Source organism: Tetrahymena thermophila (genome assembly GCF_000189635.1).
Source record: "Tetrahymena thermophila SB210 genomic scaffold scf_8254812, whole genome shotgun sequence".
In the NCBI taxonomy this organism is placed as follows: domain Eukaryota; phylum Ciliophora; class Oligohymenophorea; order Hymenostomatida; family Tetrahymenidae; genus Tetrahymena; species Tetrahymena thermophila.
The window spans coordinates 73,298-76,081 of record NW_002476568.1 but is presented as its reverse complement, the minus strand read 5'-3'; the positions used below and the strand labels follow the sequence as shown (position 1 = coordinate 76,081).

Here is a 2,784-nt window from a genome sequence, read left to right as displayed (position 1 = left end):
TCTCCACTTTAACCCTTTGGCTTGGGTAATTTTTTACACATTTTCTCAATTTATAGTTTAAATAAATAATTAAAGAAATCAAAGAATTAAACAATATTTATTTATTTAATTAATTAAGTATTTTTGTTAATTTTAATTAGGTCTAACAACATAGGTTATGGGGCGAAAGCAGTTGCTTCCGAAATAGCTAAATGTACTAATCTCTCCACTTTAAGCCTTTCGCTTAGGTAATTTTTTACACATTTTCTCAATTTATAGTTTAAATAAATAATTAAAGAAATCAAAGAATTAAACAATATTTATTTATTTAATTAATTAAGTATTTTTGTTAATTTTAATTAGTAACAACAACATAGGTTCAGATGGGGCGAAAGCAGTTGCTTCCGAAATAGCTAAATGTACTAATATCTCTACTTTAAGCCTCAATCTCAGGTAATTTTTTACACATTTTCTCAATTTATAGTTTAAATAAATAATTAAAGAAATCAAAGAATTAAACAATATTTATTTATTTAATTAATTAAGTATTTTTGTTAATTTTAATTAGGTGGAATAGTATAGGTTCAGATGGGGCGATAGCAGTTGCTTCCGAAATAGCTAAATGTACTAATCTCTCCACTTTAAGCCTCTACCTCAAGTAATTTTTTACACATTTTCTCAATTTATAGTTTAAATAAATAATTAAAGAAATCAAAGAATTAAACAATATTTATTTATTTAATTAATTAAGTATTTTTGTTAATTTTAATTAGCTCTAACAACATAGGTTCAGATGGGGCGAAAGCAGTTGCTTCCGAAATAGCTAAATGTACTAATCTCTCCACTTTAAGCCTTTGGCTCTAGTAATTTTTTACACATTTTCTCAATTTATAGTTTAAATAAATAATTAAAAAAATCAAAGAATTAAACAATATTTATTTATTTAATTAATTAAGTATTTTTGTTAATTTTAATTAGCTCTAACAACATAGGTTCAGATGGGGCGAAAGCAGTTGCTTCCGAAATAGCTAAATGTACTAATCTCTCCACTTTAACCCTTTCGCTTGGGTAATTTTTTACACATTTTCTCAATTTATAGTTTAAATAAATAATTAAAGAAATCAAAGAATTAAACAATATTTATTTATTTAATTAATTAAGTATTTTTGTTAATTTTAATTAGTAACAACAACATAGGTTCAGATGGGGCGAAAGCAGTTGCTTCCGAAATAGCTAAATGTACTAATCTCTCCACTTTAAGCCTTTGGCTCTAGTAATTTTTTACACATTTTCTCAATTTATAGTTTAAATAAATAATTAAAGAAATCAAAGAATTAAACAATATTTATTTATTTAATTAATTAAGTATTTTTGTTAATTTTAATTAGCTCTAACAACGTAGGTTCAGATGGGGCGAAAGCAGTTGCTTCCGAAATAGCTAAATGTACTAATCTCTTCACTTTAAGCCTCGATTTCGAGTAATTTTTTACACATTTTCTCAATTTATAGTTTAAATAAATAATTAAAGAAATCAAAGAATTAAACAATATTTATTTATTTAATTAATTAAGTATTTTTGTTAATTTTAATTAGTGAGAACAACATAGGTTCAGATGGGGCGAAAGCAGTTGCTTCCGAAATAGCTAAATGTACTAATCTCTCCACTTTAAGCCTCGATTTCTAGTAATTTTTTACATATTTTCTGAATTTAAATTTTAAATAAATAATTTAAGAAGCAATAGAATTAAACATTAAAATTAATTTTTAAAGTAAGTCCCACCAACTAATAAAATTTTAAAATTTAGAATTTAAAAATGAAAAATATTTTTAAATATTTCGAGATTAAATTTAAATGATTTTATTTTGTTTATCAGATTAATTTTAGTTTCAATATTAAGAAAATGTTTTAAAATAATGTATTTTGATAAAATTTTCTATTTATTTTATTATTATAAAATAAAAGTATTTTCGAAATAATAATAAAAAGAAATGTTTTCTAAGAATTCAAAATTAAATTTCGGAAAGAATTTATATTTAATGATAAATTTTATACAAAATTTGTTAAAATATTTAAATTATATAAAGAAGTAAATGCTTTATTAAAATTTGAAACGTCGAACATTATTTAAAAATTTCCTTCATTTGCAAAATAAAGATTAGTCGTATTAAAAATTATTTCGTTGTAATATGTAATATAAATTTATATTTTAAAAATCTAAAGTAAAAAAAATTTAATTAATTAAGCCTGTGTAAAGGCTAAAATCAACAACAATTATTAGATTAATGAGTATTATTATAAAGGAAAATCTTTTAAATTTAGACTTGTAATATTGTTTAAAAAATGAAAAAATGTGATAATTAATGAATTAATTATATTATTTTAATTAATTAATTAGAAGGAATAATTTAGATGGAAAAATTTCTTTTGAGAATTACTTTGACAAAGACATTAAGCTAAACATAAAAATATGAATGAGTTAAAAATATTAATTAGATAATATTATGATTTATATTAAGTTTATAAATTTATAATTATGAATTTTTTATTAGGTTTATTTTTTTTTCAAATAATAATAAAATAATTAATAAAAAATAAATGGAAATTAAAAATAATATAAATTTGTTAGAATAATTGTTTTATAAAATTTTTAAAGAATTTAACAAAATTTATTTTTTTGTAAAAATTTCAAACATTAATAATGTATTGTCATTAAATCTAAGAATTTTTATCATTTTTATATTTTAAAGAAAAAAATTAACTTACTTTTTGGAATGAAAATAACTACTTAGTGACATCTGAAACAA

The 2,784-nt window shown here is 20.4% G+C and overlaps 1 protein-coding gene across 1 annotated transcript; it reads left to right on the top strand. All coding sequences in view use genetic code 6, as the record gives it.

Moving 5' to 3' along the window:
* Positions 1–157: 157 nt before the first annotated feature.
* Positions 158–2,455, top strand: TTHERM_01175650 (caspase recruitment domain 15 protein; the record flags this gene model as incomplete). The annotated part of the gene is made up of 8 exons (XM_001007501.4): positions 158–227; positions 343–432; positions 548–637; positions 753–842; positions 958–1,047; positions 1,163–1,252; positions 1,368–1,457; positions 2,376–2,455. The coding sequence occupies 8 exons, from the start codon at positions 158–160 to the stop codon at positions 2,453–2,455; spliced, it is 690 nt and encodes a 229-aa protein (XP_001007501.4).
* Between the last annotated feature and the right edge of the window lie 329 nt (positions 2,456–2,784).